We start from the raw sequence: 24,494 nt of genomic DNA, 5'->3' as shown, positions 1-24,494 counted from the left end.
ACAAATAATGTTATCAATTAATGTTAATTCATACTTTTGTATAGTACACTTTTTATATGTCTTTTGCCTTTTATGGGACGGTAACTTCAGTTACTTAATGGTTTTAATGCCATTAATAGTCTGAACTGTTGTAATAAACTATTTTCCATAATAATCTCAGTTAACATTTACTGGTTTTAAGTATGTATTACTCCGCACGCGCATGCGCGCGACCACCAGCTGAACTCGCTACGTCGCTGCCCGCGGCCCACCTGTCTGGCCCTCTTTGTGTGGCCTAGCGGCAAAACTTTAGTAGAATTGACGCAGTCTTATGACTATGTACTGTAGTACTAACAGTTTGACAAGGCCAATACCTGGCATGTTTCAATTTAATTTTATATTGTGACATTTCTGAAGAAAGCTACATTATTACAGCCGAAACCTAGGTAAAGTTTCTTTGCTTATGCAACTGGAGACTGAAATTTAATATAATTGCATTTGATACAGTTCCGCACTGTCGTTTAATGAACAAAATACTACTTGCCGAATATCGTACCAGACTTGTTGCCTGAACTCAGGACTTTACCGCAGACAGAACGCGTCGCTCTTAACAGAATAGAATCGATAGAAGTGTAGCAGTCCACAGGGAAGCGTGACAGGGACGCTACTGTTTACAATATATAAGGGTGGTCAGAAATAGTCAGAAAAGCTTGTAAGGTGTTGCTGTTGTGCAGAGAAATAACTGTTAAGAAAAAAAATTAGCACGTTGTTCCGTTTCGGAGTTAATTAGCATTAAACTAGGCCGTTGCCCGCAAATTCGAGCGGCACGCCAGAGACGGTATGGCGAAATGTGTACTTTGTTTGGTTTCGTTAAACCGAACAAAGAGCGACACAAAAATTGTACTTGGGACCGTAGTAAGGATCGAACCCGAGCCAAAGTCTGAGCAGTCTCGTGTGCTATCATCTACGCTATGAGAACAATTGACACTAATTTACCCGGCGGGCCGCTTGAATTTGCCCGCGCTACGGCCAGATTGGCTAATTTCAGTCCTAATTAACTCAGAACCGCACAGTGTATCCGTTTTCTCAGTATAATCTACGCTGCAACCCATTTATAAGGTTTTCAGAGTGTTTCTGACCTCCCTGTATGTAGGGACAGACAGTTGACCCTAAACAAAAACCATAGGATACCTCCTATTATTATGTCGGACCTCCTATTGCCCGGTATAGTGTAGCACCTCGATGCGGCATGGACTCTACAAGTCGCTGCAGAAATATTGGACCATGCGGCCTCTATAGCCAACTATAATTGAGGAACTATTGATAGTGCAGCATTTTGTGCATGTTTATGTCCCATAAACGTTTATGTCGGGCTACTTGGGTAGTCAAACCATTCGCTCGAATTGTCCAGATTGTTCTTCAAACAAATCGAGAACAAATGTGGACCAGTGACATGGCTCATTGTCATTCATAAAAATCCCATCATTGTTGTGGAACATGACGTACATGAATGGCTGCAAACAGTATCTATGTAACTGAACATCCAGAGGACCCTATCCATTCCAAGTAAACATAGCCCACTCCATTATGGACACCACCAGCTTGCACAGCGCGTTGTTGACAACTTGGGTCCATGGCGTCGTTGAGTAAGCGCCACATTCGAACCCTACCATCAGCTCTTACCAAATGGAATCGGGACGCGTCTCACCGGGCCACGGTTTCCCGGTCAAGGTCCATCCGATTTGGTCACGAGCGCAGGAGAGGCGTTCCAGGCTATGTCGTACCGCTAGTAAAGGCACTCGCTTCGGTCATCTACTGCCATAGCCCATTAGTGCCAAATATCGCTGCACTGTCCCACGTTCGTCGTACGCCGCACACTGATTTATGTGGTTATTTGACGTATGTTGTCTGTTAGCACTGAAAATTCAACGTAGACGCCGCCGCTCTCGGTCGTTAAAGAAGGCCGTCGGCCGCTGCGTTGTCCGTGGTGAGAGATAACGCCTGAAATTTGGTATTATCGGCACACTCTTGACACCGTGTTGAATTCCCTAACGATTTTTAAAATAAAATGTCTTGTGCATCTGTCTCCAAGTGCCACTCCGTATTCAAAGTCTCTTAATTTCCGTCGTGCTGCCATAATCACGCCGGGAACCTTTACACACGAAACAACTGAGTGCAAATGACAGCTTCACCAACGCACTGCGCTCTTGTACATCGCGCACGCGATACTACCGCTTTCTGTGTATGTGCATATCGCTACCGTATGAATTGTCACCTCATAGTGTATAGCGCATAAATGGTGACAAATCACAGAAAGTAGTAACTACCGTAAAATATCTAGTAATAAATGTCTAGAACTGCCTAAAGTGAAATTACCACATGAAACAAAGTCAGGAAAAATAATGCGAGGCTGAGATTGGTCGGGGATATCTTAAGGAAATGCAGTTCATCCGTGAAAGAACTGACTTACAGGGCGCTTGTTCGGCTGATTCTTGAGTATTGCTCATCAGTTTGAGACCTTTATCTGTTGGATTAATAGCAGAGATAGACAAGCTCCGTGTTTCGCCAAGGGGTCATTTAGTCGGTGCGAAAGCATTAACCCCCTATTAGCGATGCGCCTGTTTTGTGTAGACCTTGCGTACACTCTGCAGCAGCGCCCCAAGCGTATATGTTTGGAACTGCAGTCAGACTCACGTCGACCGATTACACGTTGTCCGTGGTGAGAGATAACGCCTGAAATTTGGTATTATCGGCACACTCTCGACACCGTGTTGAATTCCTTAACGATTTTTAAAATAAAATGTCTTGTGCATCTGTCTCCAAATGCCACTCCGCATTCAAAGTCTCTTAATTTCCGTCGTGCTGCCATAATCACGCCAGGAACCTTTACACACGAAACAACTGAGTGCAAATGACAGCTTCACCAACGCACTAGACGGCAATAGCGCGTTAAACTGGAAGGAGAATGATTTCTTATAAAGTAGCTCGTCCGAATTAAAAAAAATTCTGACAGCTCAAGGTTCCTATTTATTAATTAAATGTTGTCTTACTTATGTATCGCGGAATTATGTTACTACTGAATTATAGACTCAACTTTTCATTTTATGGTATGAAACTTGATTTCACAACGGAAGCGTTTTGAACGTGGAGGATGTCGTTTTTATTTTTTTATTTTGGCAGTGTTTGCAACCCTTGGGATTAGGGCAGAATGACGACGACGACGACGAATATCCGCTTTACGGATATACTCAACAAACTCCAGGGACATTGGGTTATGTATCACGGGAGATTTACTAACGAAATTCCGAGAGGGCATGCTAATTCCATAAACGTCTCGCGAAATGACCAGAACGAGAAAAATCAAGAAAACTAGAGCTAATATGGAGGTCTAGCGACAATCATTCTTCCCTCTCGTCATCCGTGAATGGATTAGGATGTAGAGGAAAAGTATATACTCCGCCACACACCGGAAGGCGGCTCGTATATACAGTTGTAGTTAACGCGGCGAGGATTGGTTAACTCGCGACATTAGAAACCGACGTCACAGCCGCCCGTTTCTATGAATGCACACTTTTGAGCATACATAGGATTTTACAACCCCCACACTCCCCAACATCAGTACTGATCAGTGTCTTCACTGACCCAATCGCTGATTTACACCCAAGCAGGTGACACACTGCCACCACGAGTAGTCGATTTTGACCAGAAAGTCGTTCGTGTAAAGCAGGCTTTTAACAACTGCACCGCCACGTTCAATATACAATTATCAATTATTCATTTACTTATTCTTAAGGCCCTTGAGATTAAAAAAAATACCTGTGGCAATACCAGGGTTGTGGTGGTATCCTATGATTTCCTTTTTTTTTTTTCCAACATGCAGTTGTTGCTCGACGAAGACGCGTCTCTTAGCAGGGCGAAAAATTTGCGATATTGCCGTCCCACTAGTTGAAGCCCGCGGGGAGGCACGGTGCACGTACAACGAAGCAACTGCAGCGCTTCCCAATTGGTAGGACGCGGCAGCCAATGACGGTGGCGCTCGCGACGGGAAGCCCCGCGCCTGGCTATACTTTGTCCACCGCGGCGAGTCGCAGCTCGTTAGTCTGCGAGCGAAGCTCGGTGCGAAGTGGTCGCGCTCGAGTTAGGTGTAACAACAGTGCAACTTAATAGAGGCTCGGAGACGGACAAAACGAAGTCAGCGCGCCATGGATTGCTCTCTCACAGAGCCCCTGTACCAAGCTTTGCCGGACCCCGATTACAGCGGTAAGTGATACACTGCGCAGAGCAGAATTTCTTTGCCTCTCTGCACTTTCGTATAAACAAGGTCCAGTGACTGGAGCGGTGTAGCCAGCCGTTAGGGCCGATATTACCCGATGCCCACTGCACACAGCACTCGGCACAAGTATTATGTGCTGTTCGATCTGCAAGCTCCGTTTCCCCTCAGCTATCACGTATGGCGCAGCTTTACGCTGCTGTTGAAATTGAGCAAATGTAGCTTCAAAATTTCATTCGCACGAGATTATAGCCTAATGATAGATTTTAAAATCTTAAATTTATTCAGTTGTATGTGTCACAAAGCGATTGAGTATTAACATACTCCGTTCGTTGAACTTCATATTTCAGTATCTCGAAACGTATTGAAATCCTGCCGATGTTCGGTGCTGTTAGCATCAGTCATAATTTTTGAAAAGGAGACATCATTTGTTGCATAATGGAAACTGCTAATGTTTGGCTTCTACCTCGATTCCATTGACATTGCTATTGTCTAATTGATGTCTTTCTGCTCTTAAACACATTTTGTTCTGAAATGCGTACGTCAGCTGTACAGCTGAAATTGATCACCTTTCTCCGGTTGGAGGCTTGATTGATAAGGATTTCTGACCGGTTTTAGAAAGTTGAGCATTCTTGTAGTGAGGCGCTACTTATAGTGAGATCAATCGAAATAATCTTTCAAAATCTGTACGACGGGCTTTATTTTTTGGTGCTTGCGATCGGGTGAGGACGCGTAGCCACGTGTTCTTTGCGACGCGGTATTCAGTGCATGTGCATATGTATCGTGCTCCATCGCCATATAGCAAGTTCTGTGGCAGCCTGCCACACGGCACAGAGAACATCTGACAAGGTGCTTGAACTAAGAGTTACTTGTGTTTACAACTCTGACGCCAAGGGTTTCTTGTGGCTTCTTCAGGACTGGGACTGGACTCATGGAGCCAGTGAGCGAGGCTGTATTTCCAACTAACATGTCCAGGCATAAAATTAAATAAAAATCAGAAATTAAAACGTAATGTCACAAGAAATGTGTACTGTAGCGCGTTAACTTTATTTTGTGGTCGTTGTACTAAAGTAGTCTGCGTGTCTAAACGTTCGTGGTAAAAGTTCTTGCCCTGCCGGTATAGTCCGTGGAAGTAAGTCATGATTTCGCATTGGTATTCCGCAGACGGCATACAGAACACCTCAGTGTTAGAAAACATCTTCAGCGAAATTTCGTAAAATAGTGCTTATTCCTCTAAAAAAATATTTTGTAGTCAAAGTGTAACTTTTAAGTGCAGTACAGTAAAGATACTCTTTAATGGAGTAAAAGTTTTCCAGCAAAGGTCTTTCATTCAGTCAAAACTCCACAACATTATGTACATGACATTTACTGTAGTGGCATGTACTGACTGTCGTTGAATACGTTGTACCTATTTATCCGACTCCCATCCGTACTACTGTTAATCCCCTCGAGTCTTTGTAGAAGTTGTTCTTGATATTAACGCCTCTGTAAATTGTTAAAAAAAATGTAACTCATTGGTGAATGGAAGCATGCTGAATAGACTAGTTTCTTGAGAAATTTCACTCTGCATAGTGTTCGCGGATTTAGAACTGTGTTCGACCGAAACTCGAACTTGGACTTTTTCACTGTCTCAGGTTAGATTCTCGGTGCAGCACCAAGATTTAATCTGCTAGGAAAGTTTGTTTCTGCAGTTTGAAATATCCTATAGCAGTAATTATATGTAATGCAAATGAAGTAGAACCAAAGCGCTTCATTAATTCTAGGCAGTGGCTTTTCCAATAAACCTTCCTAAGAGTACAGTGCGTAACATTATTCGTCACGAAGTTTAATGACGTTGTGCATGTCAGTAACAAAGTGAATAGATGCTTGGGTAGAGCTAAGCTAGTCTACAGCTTAAGAGCCGTTATATCGGAGGCGTTAGCACGAAAGCTTCTGTGGGGTACTGAAAGCAACATAGAACCCTTGACATCTAAATTATAAGTTATTACCTTTATAGATAATCCCCTAAAGGATAAGTAGTTAATATTTCTACCTAAAAATTAAATATAAATAAAATTAGCTATAGAAAATTAATCTTTTTCTAATGGAATTAGATACCTTAAGAAACCATTAACATTTCATTTCTACAATTTATTCAATATATGGATCTGTTATCAAAAATCCCGTATTTAGGAATAGATTTGGATCAATGAGTTCGAGGATGATTTGCGGTAGATAATCCAACATTAAATCGACTTATACATCTTATTTTGTAGTGTCATTTTTAATTGCAGCTATAGCTGCAATTTATTCTTGCACCATACAGGATCAAATAATCAAGCTGGGTCATTCCTTGAAGGGTGGTCGGGTAACTCAATTGATGAAAGCATTGTTCGCGGAAGGCAAATGTGTTACTGCAGGGCGAAAGATTTAGTCGTCGTATTGAAATGCGGTGCCTTCTTCAATCGATGTGATCCAACCAAACAAAATTTTCAAATACGGTACGAGAAACTCTACACGGCACATTTAGAGTGCCCACATTGTGAAGGATATCGTGACCGAAGCCAGTTCGTATTCTACAGTATCATATTTCTTAATAAACGCCAGTTGCAGTAGTGACCAAAACGTTGGTTCCTAATTTTGTCAGGACATGCCCTGCAACCCAGTTTCACAGGAACGATTGATTTGAGAAGTGAAGTTGTGTGGCTAGCAGCTTCTTAAAGGCAAAGCAAGTGTTAATAAGTTCTCGGTACACGAGCAGCATTAAAGTAGACTTGTGGTCGTGCGGTAGCGTTGTCGCTTCCCACGCCCGGGTTCGATTCCCGGCGGGGTCAGGGATTTTCTCTGCCTCGTGATGACTGGGTGTTGCGTGCTGTCCTTAGATTAGTTAGGTTTAAGTAGCTCTAAGTTCTAGGGGACTGATGACCATAGATGTTAAGTCCCATAGTGCTCAGCCATTTGAACCATTTAAAGTAGACTCAGTCTTTTCAGTTTTCATAATCTTTGTAAGGGCATAAAATCATGCGAATTTGGCCTCGTGTAGTTTTCTTGTAGTTAAATTCACTTACTCCGTACCCTACATGAGGCTACTAGAAAAATTTACAAAATTATAAAATAGTTAACGTCGCGAAAATATCGGAAGGCACGCCCATTACGTTGCTATGGCAAATGAGAAGCAGCCGTGCCCGCTTTTTGTAGATGACTCTTTAACGTACTTGGTTAAGCAGTTGTGTGCCCAAGATTCGTTCGATCATAGTGCTTCCCTAGTTAGCTGGCAACCTTTGGTGTGAGTCTAATTAGCTATCGGAAATAAAGCTGAGTGTGGAATATAGAAATGGTAATTACTAGAGTAAGATAGCTACACGTTAAGAGTTTGTTTATATTCTGACTGTGCAGTTTTACTTGGGCAACGTTCGTCTCTCATGCAGCATTTTTCAAGGCCTGATGGGCGAGATTGTTTTTTACGGACGTTCCGAGCTGTCGCCGGTGCATCATCGGCTCTCGAGAGTTGTGGGGCTGTTGCGTAATGCGAGCCCGCTCGGTTTGTTGTGCCGCGCGGAACTTCTAGGAAGCTGGCCTCGGCGGTTGGCCACATGACTGCAGGCAGCAGCCAATCGCGTGCGAGGTGCGAGTTTTCCTCATGCTCTCTCTTTCTAACGCAGTGGTCGCGTGTGCGTCAAAATACTGTCGACTGTGACGTGTGCGCAGTCCTGGGCGACAGAAGGATGCCACAATCAGGCGGTTGATAAAGAGGAACGAATAATTCTACGAAGGGAAGCCCCCACGGATAACTGCACGACGAGTCAACGCTGGTCAAATTGTTTGCGGACATAGAGCCCAAGGCGAAGTATTTGTGTGTGTAACTGAAATCTATCTTACCTTGTAGGAATAGTTCGCGAGAGGCACATTGGATTCAGTTTTATTCTGAAGTTTCGACACACGATCACGAATGGCCAATTAGCGGAATTTGTAAGTAATGTGAGGAGACTGCTCCTTGATTTGCAGCAGTGCAATCAGCTGTTGGCGTGAGCTAAGCTTTGGTACCTACTTTAACGTCAGGTCACTGTTTTGAGCTAACATCTAACGAGTACAGCGTGGTGTAATATCAGAATATGTTGCCAACGAAGCACTCTGATACACCAGAAAATCAGAAGTCATTTTTAGGCAGTTAAATTTTTCACACACATTGTCGCGACAAAACGGGTAATTATTTTATCTAAGAGTATAATCTGTATCAAAATTATTACTAATATGTTGCATTTGATTGATTAACGAATCTGTTAATTTTTGCAATTATTTCTGTTGCAGAACTGGTGCCTCAGTCTGCGTACACGGACCATTACTCATGGCACAGCGACGTGAGTAAATGTTTATAGATGCATTTTATTTAGAAATAGTGAATGCAGTGCAGATTGAAGAAAATTTTTATTTATTACAGTGGCCATCACAGCACATATATGAAGAAGAGCCAGTCTCTTTTTACTCACGTGTGTTCGGTTATGAAAATGAAAATGACCAGTCGTATGAACTGAGGCAACCAGTAGTGTTTGCACCAACACCACCACCTGACATAATGGACAAGTGTATACAAGGTTTGACATTTACGTTGTTGTATTGGTTCACCAACATCTGATTAAGTGGTCACAATTACATTTGATACATATCTTCACGGAATATTGCTTGCAGATCTCAGCAAAGTACCTGCACATGAATGGCAGAATAAGTGTGTGAAATCATGGACAGTGTTTGATATAATGAACTGGGTCATACACGAAATAAAAAGCAGAGGACAAAACTATGAAAATTCTTGCATGAAATCGTTTAGAATCAGTGCAGAAGTTTTATGTACTTTGACAAAACAAGAGTTCGAACAACTTGACCCAAATTTTGGTGCTATGCTCTACGATGCACTGCAGAAGTATAAGAACATGCCACCACCTTATGTGCCTAATGTTGGTAAGTGTTAAAATATATTTTTGGTTTGAACCATGTAAAGATATGCCCATTGACAATTGTGAAATTTATTTAGTTACATACTGTAAAAACCTATGCATTGTTAATTAAATGAATTGCATAGAACTTTGTGGCAAATGATACTAAAATTCTATTTTAGTTAAATGTAACTCACTGATAAACTTTTTAATGAAGTTTCTCACCATTTCAGCATTGCCCCCAATAGAAAACATAAGGCGTGACTTCACGGAGGCAGAGCCAACTGTCAACTATGTTGAGATCCAAAACAGAAATTACGGCAGTACCTGTTCTGGTAATTATTTAATTTTTAAAAAGCTGAAATTAAACAATGAAACAATATAAAAAATTAGGCAACTATTCATGTGTAGCTGACAAATGGCCCACAGAAACATATAGCAGTATAGACTTCCTTAGCATTCAAAGTGCCACTGGCTAGTTTAAGTCAACACACTGCTTCACACCACCTCACATATTGAAGTAGAATGAAATTGTCACCAAGGATCTGTATTTTGTTTCATGCACCAGTTAGCTACATGTGAGTGGGTAGTCTTTCTTCTTTCCTGTTTAAATAATAAATTATGTAATATAAGCAAAAAGTATGTCTTGAGCTGATGCTGATAGTTTTATTTATGTGATAGTATTATTTATTTGTAGGACTACAAAACAGTTCAGTTGTAAAATTTCTTTTGTAGATGGCGAATCAGATTCAAGCCAAATTGGCCAAGAACAAAAACCGAAAAGAAAGCCAGTGCGCTCTCCTCCATCCCGAGGAATACGGAGAAAGCAAGGTGGGTGGGTCAGCTTGTTTCTCCAAAGTTCGTAGTAATTATAAACATAATATCAACACAGTTGGTCTTAATTACTGTTAATGTGATAAGTAATTCTCTTGCAGAAAAGAAGACTGGACGTCTGTGGGAGTTTATAAGAGATCTCCTTAAGAACAGAGAATACTGCCCCAGTCTCATATGTTGGGAGAATTACGATGAAGGTGTATTCAGATTTGTACGAAGTGATAAAGTTGCTGAACTTTGGGGCACTATAAAAGAAAATCCAAGAATGACGTATGAGAAACTCAGCCGAGCAATGAGGTAGGAATGTCATTAATGGCAGGTACTTTTTAAAATTAGGACCTTTATGAAATTACTTCCAAGTCCCTGTAGAATGACATTTATACAAAGAAATTGTATTGAGGGTGGGGACTTTTTTTGCTGGTGTCTTTTCCTGAACTTCCATTGATCTTTTGAGGTGAACTTTTTCTCCTCCAGGGATATTACATTGATACAGCTTAGGATGTGTTGCAGATTCATGTTTTGTCATTGTATGCATCTAATGTTTCATCCTTTTCAAAACAATTACAGAAGACAGTACATTACACTTCAGAGAATTGTGGTAACAAACATAAATTAACAATGTATCTCAAGGAAACATTTTACCCACTAATATTCTCAGTATACATAGTGAATTTATAAGGCACGGCCAGTAGTATTCCCTTCATTCACTGATGAAGCTGTTCCTTGAAGGAAATGATTGTTGGATGATGTAACAAATTATGTAAACATTTCCCCAGGGTGTAATAAATGGCAGTGGCTTTGTGAGTAGAAAATTCACAATAATTGTACTGAGGACCGAATAGTACCAGACTAAAATTAAGGGTAAACTTCTGAAGCTCATCACATTTAAATACAAAGAGTTAATACAATGAAACACTAAAACTGGTAATAGGGAAGTTGATTAGAAGACTTAGATTTGTTAGGATTCTGAGAAGCTGTACAGAACAATTTTAAAAGTTTCAATCGGAAGACTGGTTTGATGCAGCCTTCCACACTAGACTGTCCACAGCTAGCCTCTTCATCTCTGCAAAACCGCTGCACCCTTCATTCATGTAAGCTTCAAAGAGTCAAGTATTGGTCTGTCTCTACAATTTTTACCCTCTTATAATTCCTCCATTGCAAAATTGACAACTCCTTGATGCCTCAGGATATGTCCTATCAGTCATTTCCTTGTTTTAGTGAAACTTTTCCATAAATTTTTTCCCATTCAAATTCAGTACCTCATTAGTGATTATAATACCCACCCAATCTTCTTGCTTCTGTACCAACAATTTAAATAATTCTACTCTTTTTGTTTGATCTGTTAATTATCTATGTTTCACTTCAGTTCAAGGCTACATTTCCGAATACACAAATTTATATTCAGTGTTGATAAATTTCTGTTTCAGAATTATTTTTCTTGCTGTTGCTACTGTGCATTTTATATTCTCTGTACTTTGGCCATCATTAGTTAGTTTGCTGCCAAAACTAATCTACTTTGTATTTCATATTCTTAGGATTCCCACAGAATTACCTGATCTTTGTTTTACTTTTGTGATTGATATTGTGACCTGAGTTCAATGCACTATCCATTCCATTCAACAATTTTTCCAAGTCCTTTGCTGTATGACAGAATGACAGTGTCAATGACAAACTTCAAAGTAACTTCAATTTCCTTTCAATATTAGAAAAGGATAGTTGCTAACCACCATTTAACAGAGATGCTGAGTTGCAGAAAGGCACAACAAAAAACTGTGCCTATCTGTGGCTCAGAATCTCTGCTATGTGGTGAGTAGTAACTATCCTTCCTAATATTGTTAAATTTCATCCTATATTTTCCACTCCTTAGTTCCCTTTCCAAATGTATGCTTCATTCCTTCACTGCTTGTTCAGAATACAAATTGATTAATGTTGGGACATGCTGCAACCTTGTCTGACTCCCTTTTTCCCTACTACTGTGTCCCTTTCATGCCCTTAAACACCCAAAGTTGAGTCTGGTTTATATGGATGTTGTAAATAACCTTATGCTCCTTGTATCTTATCCCTGCCACCTTCAAAGTTTCAGTGTGTATTAAAATCAACAATGTCAAAAGCTTTAAGTTTCTCTGCAACCCAAACCAGGCTTCAGATGTTGACTTGTAGCAGCTTTTCCATTCTTCTTAAATAATTAAAGCCCATCTGCTGGTTGGTTTAATATTGACACCTCTCAGCACTAGGCTTCTTTGGAATAGAAATTAAGTTTTCTTGAAGTCTGAAGGTATTTTGGTTGTTCCATAAATATTTCATACCAGATGGAATACTTGTTACAGCTAGTTCTCCAGATGATCTCAATTCCGTGGGACTGTTGTCTAGTCCAGAGGCCTCGTTTCGATTTAAGTCTTTGTGTGCTGTGTTGAATTTTTCTGGCAGTATTGTATCTCCCGTCTTATCTTCAGCTACATCATCTTCTCTTTCTGTAATATTGTCCTAGAGTTCGTTTCCCTTATATAAACCCTCTATATAGTCCTTCCACCATTCTACCCTTCCCTTCTTTGCTTAGATGTTAAGTCCCATAGTGCTCAGAGCCATTTGAGCCTTCTTTGCTTAGTGATGTTTTGCTGTCTGGGCTACTCATACAGCTGTTTCTCTTTCCTCCCAAGGCATCTTCAATTTTCCTAAACGCATACTCTCTTCAACAGTTTTGCATTTTTTATCCACCCAGTCCTGCTTTTCTTTTCGTTTTGTTTTTGGTTGTATTCTACTTTGGCTGCTTCACCAGTTAGAAAGTCTGGGTGACGCCAAATATATTGAACTTGCAAGGCCTGTTCTTTTTGCCTATTTGATCCTCCACTGATTTTTCTCTTAGACATCCAACATTCCATCATATTTTTTTTTGCACCACGTGTCAATGAAATGATGGTGCTCCGTTTGAGCATCTCAAACTTCTGGTTATTTAAACTTATCCAGGTCCCACCTCCCAAATTTCCTACCTTTCAGTGATTTCTTCAGTTTTAGTCTGCAGCTGATAACCATTAAATTATGGTCGGTCCACATCTGCCTCTGCAAATGATTTGCATTTTAAAAACTGATTTTGGAATTTATCTTAACATTATGTAACCCATCTGAAACCAACTGGTGTCTCTAGAGATATCTTCCACATAGACAACCTGCTTTTAATGGTTCTTAAAGTATTAGTAATGATTAAATTATACCAGATGGCTTCCTCTTTCATTCCTTTCCACCAGTGTTCTCCTGCTGTTCTTCCTTGTCATTTCCTATTGTGGATTCCATCAAATTTAAATTTTCATCTCACTTAATGGCCTGGATAATTTTTTAATTTCATCATACATTTTTTAATCTCTTAATCTAGAGTGTCAGCATATGAACTTGCACTACGGTAATGGGTGTTGGCTTTGTACTTACGTGGGCTACAGCATGTTCACTATGCTGTTCGTAGTAGCTTATGTGCATTACTATTTTCTTATTTATTAAACATGCTCCTGTTTTGCCCATGTTAGATTTTGTACTAACCCTGTATTGACCTGGCTTGAAGTCATGTGCCACTGCACATCACTAATTCCCTATCAGACTTCAACTTCTCAGTTTTTCTTTGTGAAAAATACTCATGTGAGAAAGGGGTCTCACATTCCACAACCCATCTTCTGGAATGCTTGTATTATTTCTCCTAATATCCTCCTGAGCAGTCCCACTATTGGAGTAGTCTAACAATTCTGCTGCCTCTCCCACACAGATCACTGAATAAAAATTTGTGAAGTGCAGACATAGATAGAAAATTTGATATTGGCAGTAAGTTTAGTTGAATTGAAGGACAGTATTTTATTTGCTCAAAGAGTAGAAATTTAATAAAATTTGCTAGTCTAATTGTTTGGTTTACTGGCATGTAAAATTGGGTTTATTAATTGATACTAAGCTAAATTTGTAGTGCTTTGCATGTTTTTTCCTTCCTTCCACAATTTCGCATGCAGAAATTTTTCATCTTAAGAGAGCACACTACCAAGAATTTGCAGTTTCGTTGAAACGAGCAGTAATTTTTTCACTGGAATTATTGAAACGTTGCTGTCCAGTATGATTGTTACTCATTATAGCTATTTCTGGTCTGTGAAATACTTACTTAAGCATGTGTGGTTGAAATTTGTTTGTTCAGTATTTACTTGGTAATGTAATGTTTTTGGTTTCTCAGCTTCTTTAAGGGAAAGTGAATTTTCAGGTGACAGTACATTTTTACGTGGGGTATTCAGATGCAAAACAAAACATAATATATCCTTCATTAAACTTTTTCTAGGAATTACTATGCCTCTGGTATTCTTGAACCTGTGCCAAAAACAGGTCAATATCCAAAGAGACTGGTTTATAAGTTTGGCCATGCTGCAATTTGGAAGACTGCTAAAGACTATGGTGGAAATGACAGGGTAAAGAAGCACTTACTTCCCAGATGATAAAAGTGCTTCTGTGCTTGCTGCTAGCTTTATGAAAAGTACTCTAGGGTACTTGAGCTTGTGATAAAGTGCTAATGTGCATTAGCAAATGCTGTATATAATCAAATGAGACTTACCCCTTGATAAGTGTTGCAGATATTGCACACTGTCTTAATCTCTCTTGACTGTGTTCACACAATCAGTAGTCAGGTTGTTTTGTGACTCTTCAAATATCTTTAGCCTACTGAATAGAGGATGTTGTTAGACTGTTCAGAGACTTACCTTTCAGGGTGTAGATTACAATATTTCATCTGTAAAGTTCTCTCTTTGTGTGCCCCAATATAGTTAGTTCCCAAAAATCACAAAACTACTCAAAGTATAAGTCATTCTCCTAATAGAGTATTTATAGGTTGAAGAAATGATCTAATGCCAAATTTCCCTAGTTCGCAGGTAAACACAAACATAAGCTGCCTGCTACCACAAAGTAGTCAGTCTTTTAAACTGTAGTGGAGGGCCAGTTAAGAGTTCAAATTAAGAGCACAAGATTTAAGGTAAATACAGTTGAGGAAAACTAACATTCTTATACTGGCAGGTTTTCCCCCATTGACTGCAGAACTTTTTCTCATTCATTTCTCATCAAAGGCTACTGGTATGACTTCACAACAATTGTTGTCCTTGCAGGAAAAATTGACAAATAGGACACAATGATAATATTAGGAAAAATAAAATGTTATTTTGGTCATTAGTGGTATTGAACAGTTTGAGTTTCTCTGCTGGTGGCACCTGGTGTCCCAGATACACAATTAACATTTATACCTTGCTAGACAGTGCTGAGTATTCTCAGAATGAAGCTAGCAGCATAATTTTGGCTGCCACTTTGTTTTAGCATCCCCCCTCCAAGCAACTGCAGAAACCTTGGATACCCACAAAAACTTGTTAACGGTTGTCTACCAATAAATGACTGTCTTGAAGGCCTGAACTTTTCAGACTTCTCCTTACTGAACAAAATGTGTTAATATTTCAGGCCAATTAACCCCTACTACAAATGCACAAATTGTTGTACTGCAGCGCATTGCATCCTTAAATGACATCCAGTGTTTCCAAAACGGCAAACAAATTGCTACTTGTTTCTAAGCAGCACAGAGACAAGTGGTGAACATACAACAGATTGTTTTTAAAATTTCAGTGTTTGTGTTGTGCAATATATTACTAAAATTTGCTTGGAATAAGATGAATTGGTAGACAACTACATCTCAATGAGTGAAAGATATTCGTAGTCATTCATGGGTCTATTTTTTTTAAGACATTGCCCCTCAAAATGATGTAGATTCTGAAGGTGTTATACTAGCTCCTGTCAACTCTTTTGCATACTTGATTGGTTTCTTGAATAACAATGGACTGCCTCCAGCAGAAACATGCCTACTAAACAAACTTTGTCAAAGATTGCTAATCAACTTCTGGTGGGCTGTAAAATTCTGGGGTAAAATTAGTAGCTCTAATTTAGGGGAATAATGAATGTGCAGCTGGTATGTGGAAAAAATCAAGATACTGATAGCACACGTTATGAACACGATTTGTACGTGGAGGGTAAGAAGAGATTATGCATGAAAATTTGAATTAATTTTACAGCAGCTCACGCCAGATAAGCTGTTAATGCTGTTTGCTTAAAGTGCTTTCTGCAATATTATGAAAAGGCCACTAAATTACAAATGCATGTGTTAAATAACATTGTTTTGTAATGAAGGTAACTTCATTTTTGCACTGCATGCCTAACTCATTGCTAACGTGAAATTTATTGCATTGCAACATAACCTTACAAATGCTGCTGAGACATGTAAAAAGAGTGTTAAAATCTTGTGAAGTTTTAATGAAAACATTACCTTCTAGGTATTACTACAAGAGCCAAGTTCTTCTTCCTGTTCTGGGGAGGCGGCTCGTGTACAAATTTGGCCCTTCAGCTACGAACTGGCAGACACCTAACCCAAATTTCAGATTACCAGAATCAGGGTGAAGTAAATCTGAGACATTTCAAAATGCCTGTGTGTGTCTGTGATGTGCTTCAGTGTACTGAGGATATAAAAATGAGACTGAAATGGTACAAAACATATGTTTTTGTAAATATTTTTCACAGAACAGGATGGTTTTGTGAAAACCAGAGGACCAGATTTTTTATACGTATATCACAAAGTGTATATTTAATTTGTACAGAAATAAATGTTTTCCTTTGTTTAAATATGTCATGGTGCCTCTTTCGTAGTGTCCTTCCTTCCTTCCTTCCCTCCCTCCTTCCCTCCCTCCCTCCCATCTGCAACTGGGAGACAACTGAAGGACCGATTTTCTGCTCTGAAGGATGCTGCATTGTTAAATGCAGGTATGTTATGGCAGTCAGTTAGGACTGAGTCACCATAGTTTGTCTGCCATCCACAGTAGTGCATAATTTAATTCTACATACTGTACTCAGAAAAAGTGTAATTTTTAAGTCAATGAAATTATGAAAGTATGGTTTGAATGTGTTAGATTGAACCAAACTTCAGAAACACAGAAATTGTCACCCTTTTATAGTGTAATATGTATTTGGAATCAGTGTTTGAGTTCGTGTGTGTGTTTGTGTTGCTGTTACAGTCCTGGCTAAATACCAGAGCACTTTCCATAACACTTCTCTAATTTTGGTCTCACCCAGTTGTTAAAATTTAATTTTGCCTTATTTAAGCAAGAATATGAATAAAAATAAACTACATAAAAAGGAAAAATTTACTTTCAGAAAATACAATATGGTGGGCTGTACTTATCTTCAAGAAGTGTAATTCTTTATACTGACAGCATATTAATAACTTCTGAGAGTAATGGGTTGGGAAAGGTTTCAGTGCATGTAACTCAGGCCCCAGATTGAGTAAAGTCTCAAATTAAAATAGAACTTCAATAGTTTCCTGGAAGACATTTTCTTTCATTTACTTCTAGCACTGATAAATCCTTGGCAAGAGTGGCGAACAGTTTCACAAGACACTTCAGGTCTAAAAGTATTATTTTAATCCAAGGAATAGGATGTTCCAAACTGCTAACACAAACATACAGGGGTAAGTACATGGAATTTGCAAAAACTCCAGGGCAGATTCAAACATTTCGTGCAAGACTGATCTGCTATCCACATAACTACTTTAATCACAAAAAGCCATGTGATGTTTACTATAACTCTGTACATTGAGTCCAACATTTTAGTATTAAATCAATCTATAAATTTCAACAATTTACAAAAAAATTATCAGCATACTCCAGGATAATAAAACAGACCTCAACAAGTGATACATTTATGCAAGGCTTACAAGGGAACCTCCCCATCGCACCCCCCTCTGATTTAGTTATAAGTTGGCACAGTGGATAGGCCTTGAAAAACTGAACACAGATCAATCGAGAAAACAGGAAGAAGTTGTGTGGAACTATGAAAAAATAAGCAAAATGTACAAACTGAGTAGTCCATGCGCAAGATAGGCAATATCAAGGAGAATGTGAGCTGAGGAGTGCCGTGGTCCCGTGGTTAGCGTGAGCAGCTGCGGAACGAGAGGTTCTTGGTTCAAGCCTTCCCTCGAGTGGAAAATTTTAATTTTTTATTTTCGGTTTACATGACACTCTTATATTTTCATCACTTTTTTGGGAGTGATTATCACATCCACAAGAAAACCTAAATCGGGCAAGGTAGGAGAATCTTTTTACCCATTCGCCAAGTGTACAAGTTATGTGGGTCGACAACATATTCCTGTCATGTGATGCACATGCCGTCACCAGTGTCGTATAGAATATATCAGACGTTTTCCTGTGGAGGAATCGGTTGACCTATGACCTTGCGATCAAATGTTTTTGGTTCCCATTGGAGAGGCACGTCCTTTCGTCTACTAATCGCACGGTTTTGCGGTGCGGTCGCAAAACGCATACACTAAACTTATTACAGTGAACAGAGACGTCAATGAACGAACGGACAGATCATAACTTTGCAAAAATAAAGAAAGTAAACTTTTCACTCTAGGGAAGACTTGAACCAAGGACCTTTCGCTCCGCAGCTGCTCACACTACCCACGGGACCACGGCGCTCCTGAGTTCACACTATTCTTGATGTTGCCTATCTTGCACATGGACTATTCAGTTTGTATATTTTGCTTATTTTTTCATAGTTCCACACAGCTGCTTCCTGTTTTCTCACTTGATCCATATTCAGTTTTTCAAGGCCTATCCACTGTGACAACTTATAACTAAATCTGAGGGGGTGTGATGGGGAGGTTCCCTTGTTAGTGTCACTCAGAGGAGAACTGTTGCACACATTTTTGCAAACATCACATCTCACTTCATCACACAAAGTAGCCTGCATCTGAATGCTTCTGGAAAGAGGCTATTAGCACTGATAATTTCCAGCAATTTGAGCTGGAATACATTTATTGATGTCTTACCAAATACATTACATGGTTTTACATTTTTGAGGCAAATGGTGTAAAATTCTAAAAATATGATACACAAAAATTGCATACGAGTAATTTGAAATCGTCATTAGGTATGTTTTTTTAGGTTCAAATAGTGTATCTTCAATACTGAAAGTACAGAAGAAAATTATCAGATGCACATGTACTGCACAACAAAAAGAATGCGCTCTCTCTCTCTCTCTCTCTCTCTCTCTCTCTCTCTCTCTCTCTCTCTCTCTCTCTCTCTCTCTCCACTACAAGACCTAACTGTTCCCTTCACACACATTTACAAAACTGTAATCTTCATGTACAGCAGATGTATGTTTTTGCAGGAGAATAATTTTAACCACAAATACAACATGAGAAATAAAAATGCTATCACCACCTCAAATGAAACTATACACACGGATTCCGTGACATGTGGATGACAATATGCGATAAATTAATGGGCAAAAAATATTTAATATGAAGCCAGATAAATAAAGTGACATCAGAGCCTGTGGGAGAAGTGCTTTTGTTCAGTACAATAATTCATAGAGAATGAAATGTCTTCAGCAGCAGAATACACACACAAAAATTAAGGAAATTTGCAAGCATCAGGAGCTAGTGGCTCCTCCTGACAGAAGGGTTGAAGGGGAAGGCTGAGGGATGAAGGAAAAAGACTGGTGAGGCTTAGGAAATGTGGAGAGTTATGGAAAAATCGTATAGAACCCTGGATCAGGGTTAAGAAGGAAAGACTGACGGACTGGATGAGATTTGAAAATGTGAAAGCTTAAAGATAAAAAGCTAGGGTAATTAAGTATGGCACAGTTTAATGATGAACTTCATGCAAGAGTTAATAAGTGCAGAAAGGCAAGTGCATTATACGCAATAGAGGTGAGGGGAGCAGGAACACATCACAGCTCAGAAAATAAAAGAAAATTAAAAGGGGATAAAGAAAGGAATTATTGTTGAGAAGAAATGCCGAGACTGAATTTATGCCAGGTGGGTGGCAAGAACCAAGGATATGCAATGTCTTCCCACCCAGTGCTGCAACACGATATTGGGTATTGCCAGTACACACCCTGTAGTGCTATGCTTGTGGCAGTTAAGTTTAACCACAATTTTGAAGTGTCTCCTGTAATGATTTAGATTATGTACATCTACACACATACGTACATCACAAGCCACCATATGGTGCATGACAGAGGCTACTCTGTAATACAAGAAGTCATTGCCTTTCCTGTCCCACTTGCAAATAGAGCAAGGGAAAAAACGACTGTCTAGATGTCTCCATATGGACCCTAATTTCTCAAACCTTACCTTCCTGGTCCTTACATGAAATGTATGTTGGCAGCAGTAGAATCATTCTGCAGTCAGCATCTCTAAATTTTCTCAATAGTCCTCCTTGGAAAAAATGTCGCCTTGTCTCTAGAGATTCCCATTTGACGTCCTGAAGCATCTCTGTAATATGTGTTATTCGATCCTACCAGTAATGAATCTAGCAGCCTGCCTCTTAATTGCTTTGATGTTTTCCTTTAATCCAATCTGGTACAGATCCCAAAACCTCAAGCAGTACTCATGAACACGACACATTAGTGTCCTACATGCAGTCTCCTTTACAGATGAACCACACTTCCCTAAAATCCTACCAATAAATTGAAGTCAACTACTCACCTTCCCTACCACAATCCTCACATGCTCATTCCATTTCATATGAGTTTGCAATGTTACGTCCAGATATTTAAATGATGTGAGTATGTCAAGCAGGACACTAATAATGCTGAATTCAACACCACAACATTGTCAATAAACAACTGCAATTTGCTGCCCACCATGTCTGCCAGATCATTTATGGACAAGGGGCATTCAACAAGTAACACAACTCATTTTTTCTCTCTCATCCAACTTTGGTTGAAACAATGCGGAATTTCATGTGGGATATTGTCGAATATTCCTGCTTCAGCCCCTATAGTTTCATGAAGTTCAGATATGTGGCGGAGCTATGTGTAGACTTCTAGAGGCCTTAGTAATGGAAATGCATTCCAATCACAGAGCTGTCACCAATTTTCTTTTGGCAGAAAACCAGAGCATCCCAGATATTCTTAGATGCTTGCAGAATGTCTGTGGAAACCTGGCAATGAGCAAAGGCTCAGTGAGTTGTTAGGCGAGGCACCTGTCGTAATCGCAATAAGGTCGTGCAAACCTGTCCAGTGTCTCATGTGTTGGCCAGCTACACACAGCTGTGCTACCCTCATGAAATTGAAGAAACAATTTCATCACAAAAGTGCAAATGAAATTCTCCTACCCCATGACAATGCAAGGTCTCACTCAAGTCTGTGCACCTAAGAGGAGTTCACAAAACTTCATTGGACTGTTCTTGCTCATTCACAATACAGACGAGGACTCTCACCTTCTGACTTTGATCTGTTTGGCCCAATGAAGGATGCACTCCACGGGAAGCAGCACATAGATGATTGGGAGATTACTGATGCAACAAGACTCCGATATTAACCAGTAGGGTGGTATCATGTGGGCATTTAGGCCCTCCCAGTAAGGTGGCATAAGATCCTTGCACTGAATGGAGACTATGTTGAAAAATGGTTTTGTAGCCAAATGAACGGACAAAATATGGTATATTGGAATCCTGAATAAAACCAACCTGTGTTCAGAAAACAACATGTTGCATTACTTATTGAACACCCCTCATATGTAGAAAATAGCAGGGTAGGTTGAGAGACTAAAAAACCACTAACAAACCACAATTCACAACTGGACCCAAGCAGTAACAATTCCAATCAATGATTTCACTGTCTTTGAAGGGTTGATGCTTCTGAAAGAGAAAGCTGATGCATAAATTTAATCAACTGAAACAGTTCTTGGAGAGAAAGTGGGAGAAAGAAATGATACATCTTGGACAAATCAGTGGGTCTGAAAGAACTCTTTCACCAACCATAAGAAGTCTTAAAAATGAAAAAGATAAACTTTTGGTATTAATACAAAAGAATCAGCACATTACAGATCAAGTGATTAAAAGTTCATACACTACCTAACAGAACCAATATAACAGAATGTGGCTAATAGAAAGGTGTAATAACCTAGGCACTGCAGGTTAATGAATGTGGTTTTGAACAGATACTTTAATGTTGTGCCGTGGCAATGATTCAAACATTCTAGCATTACAGTCACCACAATTCTAAGACAGCAACAGCCACCTGAGAGAGCAACAAAGCTTAACCGAATTCCATACCAAGCCTGGTGATCTTACAGTAAAGGAAGTGCCTGGGAAGTGAAATGTTATGGGATCGAATCCCAGCTAGACCATTTTTTCTCCCCTCTGCACTACATATTAAACTAGCATTCACCTCAATGATAAGGAGATTTGCCAGAAACTAAATGTAGTACAGATTCCACGTTACACTATAGCTCCAGCTCCACTTTACACATTTGGATTAAGTGGTTAGGCATGCAAGCTGCCTTTCTGATGTCCAACTAACTACAGTCTTTTCAGAACAATTACATAGCAAATAAACTCGTGAATCCAAAATTTGTGATTTTCAATTTTTTATGCAAAAAGTAAAACCTTTTCTGAAAAACTACTTCAGCATGGGATGGGGACTGTGGTGTGACATGTTGTTCATTCAGAATAACATGTTACACTTCTTCCCCTCAAATCTCACTTTTCCATGTGCTTGATGTATGTGCAGATGATAAGAGAGAAGCATTACCACAGGACATTGGAAAGTGCGATGGCGACTGAGTGTCCCCATCTGCTGTGGAGGTCTCCCTTACACTATGGGGTCGCGGACTGGTGGTGTTTTGGAGGAGGAGGAGATTAGTGTTTCATGTCCCATCTGTAACAAGGTCATTAGAAATGGAGCACAAGCTTGGATTAAAGTACAATGGAAAAGGAAAGCAACCATGCCCTAAGCAATTTAAGTAAATATGGAAAACCTAAATTAGGATGGCCGAATGCAGGTTTGAACCATCAACCTCTTGAATGTGAGTCCAGTGATTTTGGAAGGCATAGAATAGAAGCCCTTGCCAATAATGACAATGTCTGGAAACAGCCAAAAACAGTTTAATAGGAATGTCATTCTGTTCTACAGAGGTTGTGTTCTGATTTACAAATTAATAAGAGACCTATCTGCCTAACACAGTAATGGTTACATCAGAGCAGCAAAAGTACAGAAGAGTTATTTAAATAGTAGTTACATCATTTTGTAGCTTGAATAGTTCAAAGCTCTTTTCCATGTGTAAACATCAAAGACGTCGTACGGCAAGATTTTATGACACTGGGTACCAGGTCTACTGCATCAAAATAGTTCAAGAAAGGTGACCATACAAGGAAACAATTAGGGTAAAAAGTATTGCACATAACATCAGGGTGACAGATCGATTAGAGCTGACACATCTTCTTGGATTAGTCTATCTGCAGAACAGTGACATTACATTCCAGTATCTATAGTGTAACGTGGAATCTGAACCACATTTTGCTTCTGGTGAATCTCCACATCACAGAGAGATGAAAGCTAGGTTAAAAAGTGTGAGGAAAAAAAGAACGTTCTGGCAGAGATTTGAACCTGCATCCTTTAACTTCCCAGGCACGCACTTTATCAGTAGGCTACCAGGCCTGGTACGGAATTTGGTCAAACTTTGTTGCCCTCTCGAGCTATGTGCTGTCTAGAGTTGTAGCAACTGTAGTACTAGGTGGCAATGGCATCATTTTCACAGTGGAGTGGGATTTTTAGTTCACCATAATTAAGAAAATGTATGTGAAATATTTATAAATGATGTACACAAACCTTTCTCATGCATCATTGTATCTATTAGTCAAATGAACATCTTGTCCAGGCTGTGAAAGCCCAAGGGGGTCTATTGGCTGCTTGTCATCTTCTACCTCATAGTGTCATGCTGATGCATTATGAAGGAGTATGTGATCAGCAAACTGCTCTCCCAGCTGTTGTGTAGACTTTCCAGAGTGTGGAGGTGCTACTATGCAGTCCAATAGCTCCTAAATTGACATCAGGAGGCTGAGTGTGTGCTGTGCCAATCTTCCCACCAAGAAAAAATCCTTGGCGTACTGGGAATCGAACCCAGGTCTTCCACATGGCAGCCATCTATGACGACCAGTCAGTAACAGAGGTAGACTCTATTAGTCAAAACCTGATCAAAATCCCTAAATTGATTCCTGAGATTAGTCTGCATACAGACGGAAGCGAACAGGTGATTTCAATTAATATTGAGAAGGGGAAGAGAAAGGGAGGGGAAGGGGAAGGGAAGAGACAGGAAGGGTGAGGGGGAAGGGGTGGGAAAAAGACAGCATTTATGATAAATTTAATTCTTAGACACATCCCCTTGGCACTTAGCTTTAGTGTAAAAACAGCACTCAAACTAGGCTTAAATTAAACAGAAGCAATGGGTGAATAACATGATATTGAAGTAAATTGTGCTATGAAAAGGAACATCTACATTCATATTCCAGATGACTCATTGTAACCAAACAGTTAGAACTGTTATTAACCAAGTACTGTATAACCCTGCAATCTGTTTTCAAGAAGGCAAAGTACACCTACTACACAAACAAAATGAAATATTTCACCTAAGCAAAGGCAATCTGGAATACTGTTAAGCAACAAATAAA

The 24,494-nt window shown here is 39.7% G+C and overlaps 1 protein-coding gene across 2 annotated transcripts; it reads left to right on the top strand.

Moving 5' to 3' along the window:
- Window positions 1–4,075: 4,075 nt before the first annotated feature.
- On the top strand, window positions 4,076–16,661 carry LOC124805135 (ETS homologous factor-like). 2 transcript variants are annotated; one of them, XM_047265595.1, is made up of 9 exons: window positions 4,076–4,239; window positions 8,537–8,586; window positions 8,667–8,820; window positions 8,915–9,184; window positions 9,393–9,494; window positions 9,895–9,990; window positions 10,095–10,290; window positions 14,294–14,420; window positions 16,314–16,661. In XM_047265595.1, exons 1-9 carry the CDS (start codon window positions 4,182–4,184, stop codon window positions 16,404–16,406), a joined length of 1,146 nt encoding a protein of 381 aa, XP_047121551.1. In that variant the 5' UTR covers window positions 4,076–4,181; the 3' UTR covers window positions 16,407–16,661. The 2 variants fall into 2 exon arrangements, with proteins under 2 accessions (XP_047121551.1, XP_047121552.1); XM_047265596.1 differs by lacking the exon at window positions 14,294–14,420.
- Window positions 16,662–24,494: the final 7,833 nt, after the last annotated feature.

The sequence above is a fragment of the Schistocerca piceifrons genome, chromosome 7 (assembly GCF_021461385.2).
Source record: "Schistocerca piceifrons isolate TAMUIC-IGC-003096 chromosome 7, iqSchPice1.1, whole genome shotgun sequence".
NCBI classification, from domain to species: Eukaryota; Metazoa; Arthropoda; class Insecta; order Orthoptera; family Acrididae; genus Schistocerca; species Schistocerca piceifrons.
This window is presented reverse-complemented; position numbering and strand designations above follow the sequence as displayed.

Bases quoted from the DNA above. Each gene is read 5' to 3' on its own strand.
- LOC124805135 (XM_047265595.1), top strand. From the start codon at position 4,182: ATGGATTGCTCTCTCACAGAGCCCCTGTACCAAGCTTTGCCGGACCCC. The intron at 4,240-8,536 runs GTAAGTGATACA...TTTCTGTTGCAG, and splicing joins GCCGGACCCCGATTACAGCG to AACTGGTGCCTCAGTCTGCG. The intron at 9,495-9,894 runs GTAATTATTTAA...TTTCTTTTGTAG, and splicing joins TTACGGCAGTACCTGTTCTG to ATGGCGAATCAGATTCAAGC.